This window comes from Chenopodium album, chromosome 2 (genome assembly GCF_948465745.1).
Source record: "Chenopodium album chromosome 2, dcCheAlbu1.1, whole genome shotgun sequence".
In the NCBI taxonomy this organism is placed as follows: domain Eukaryota; kingdom Viridiplantae; phylum Streptophyta; class Magnoliopsida; order Caryophyllales; family Amaranthaceae; genus Chenopodium; species Chenopodium album.
In genome coordinates, this window is record NC_137835.1 from 34,593,057 (window position 1) to 34,594,339 (window position 1,283).

Consider the following 1,283-nt stretch of genomic DNA (forward strand, 5'->3'; position numbering starts at 1 on the left):
ATTCCAAATCGAAAGAGTCAAGAACACCTTCTTGTAGAAGTCTCTTGATGCGTTTGATGTTTTTTTTTGGTAAATAGAGATTTTATTACCAAAAGAGAAGCAAGTTACAACCTACAATAAGCTAAGTTGCAACAACCCATACACCAAGAGACCCCAAAGGCCAATCAAACACCAAAAACAGTTCCTAGCTCTACCCTAGCCACTTTCTAGGAAGGGTTCTAGGAAGAACCATGAACACAACAACTGGACTCAGGAACTTTGGCAACTTCTAAGAGGGTACTAAGCACCAGGAACAGAAAAAGAACCTAAACAACATACAATAAAAACCTGTCAGCACTATTACATTTGCAAGCAACAAGAAATATAATATCTCTAACCAAAGTAGTACCTGTTTTGCAATTCCCTGTAAACATCAAAGCATTCCTCTGCAGCCAAATATTATAAACTGTTTCAGAAAAACACATAGCCACAATTCTGCTGCTATTGTTAGCCTTCCTATAGTGCTTAGCAACCTACTTCTACTCCTCAGAGAAACTGAGAATTGATCTAGAGAAACCCAAAATCTACAGCAATGAAGACCAAATTTCTTTAGAATACCTGCAGTTTAAAAAATAAATGATCCACTATTTCACTTTCTACAGCACAGAAAAAACAAAATGGGTCACAAGTAATCTGCCATGACATGAGCCTATCTTTAGTGACTAGCCTATCAAGAGTAGCAAGCCAGGTGACAAATAAACTCTTTGGGGAAGCCTGGTTATTATAGAGAATTCTTTTCCAAGGAACTTTAGGTCCCTGGGGCTTAATGACACTGTAAAGCTTCTTGATTTGCATTTTCCCATTAACAGTGACACTATCCCAACCACCAATATCATTTATAAGCATTCTTGAAACAAGAATCTTCTTCAAAATCCAAGAAGCTTTCTTAGGAATAGTAGCAGTCTATATATCCTTTTCCTTCAAAATAGTAGATATGTACCCATTTTACCCATAGGTTATCAAATTTGCTAGCTAGATCCCAAAGAACCTTAGCTATAGCTGTCTTATTCCAATCTTCCATAGAAGTAATATTCCAACCCCTACAAGACTTAGGTAAGCATAAAAACTTCCAAGCAACCAAGGCTTTCTTAGAGGGGTTACTTTTCCCAGTCCACAAAAAGCACCTAAACCTGGACTCCATTTCCCTTATAATCTTCTTTGGCAGAATAAAAATCTAAGCCCAAAAAGCTTGAATGCCAAAAAGAACACTTTTAATCAGTTGCAATCTTCCAGCATAGGAGAGA

General features: G+C 37.3%; 1 protein-coding gene across 1 annotated transcript; it reads right to left on the bottom strand.

Moving 5' to 3' along the window:
- Window positions 1-279: 279 nt before the first annotated feature.
- Window positions 280-1,060, bottom strand: LOC145571398 (uncharacterized). The gene is made up of 4 exons (XM_081630438.1): window positions 989-1,060; window positions 598-903; window positions 389-425; window positions 280-305 (listed from the first exon to the last, which is right to left on the bottom strand). The coding sequence occupies exons 1-4, from the start codon at window positions 1,058-1,060 to the stop codon at window positions 280-282; spliced, it is 441 nt and encodes a 146-aa protein (XP_081486564.1).
- Window positions 1,061-1,283: the final 223 nt, after the last annotated feature.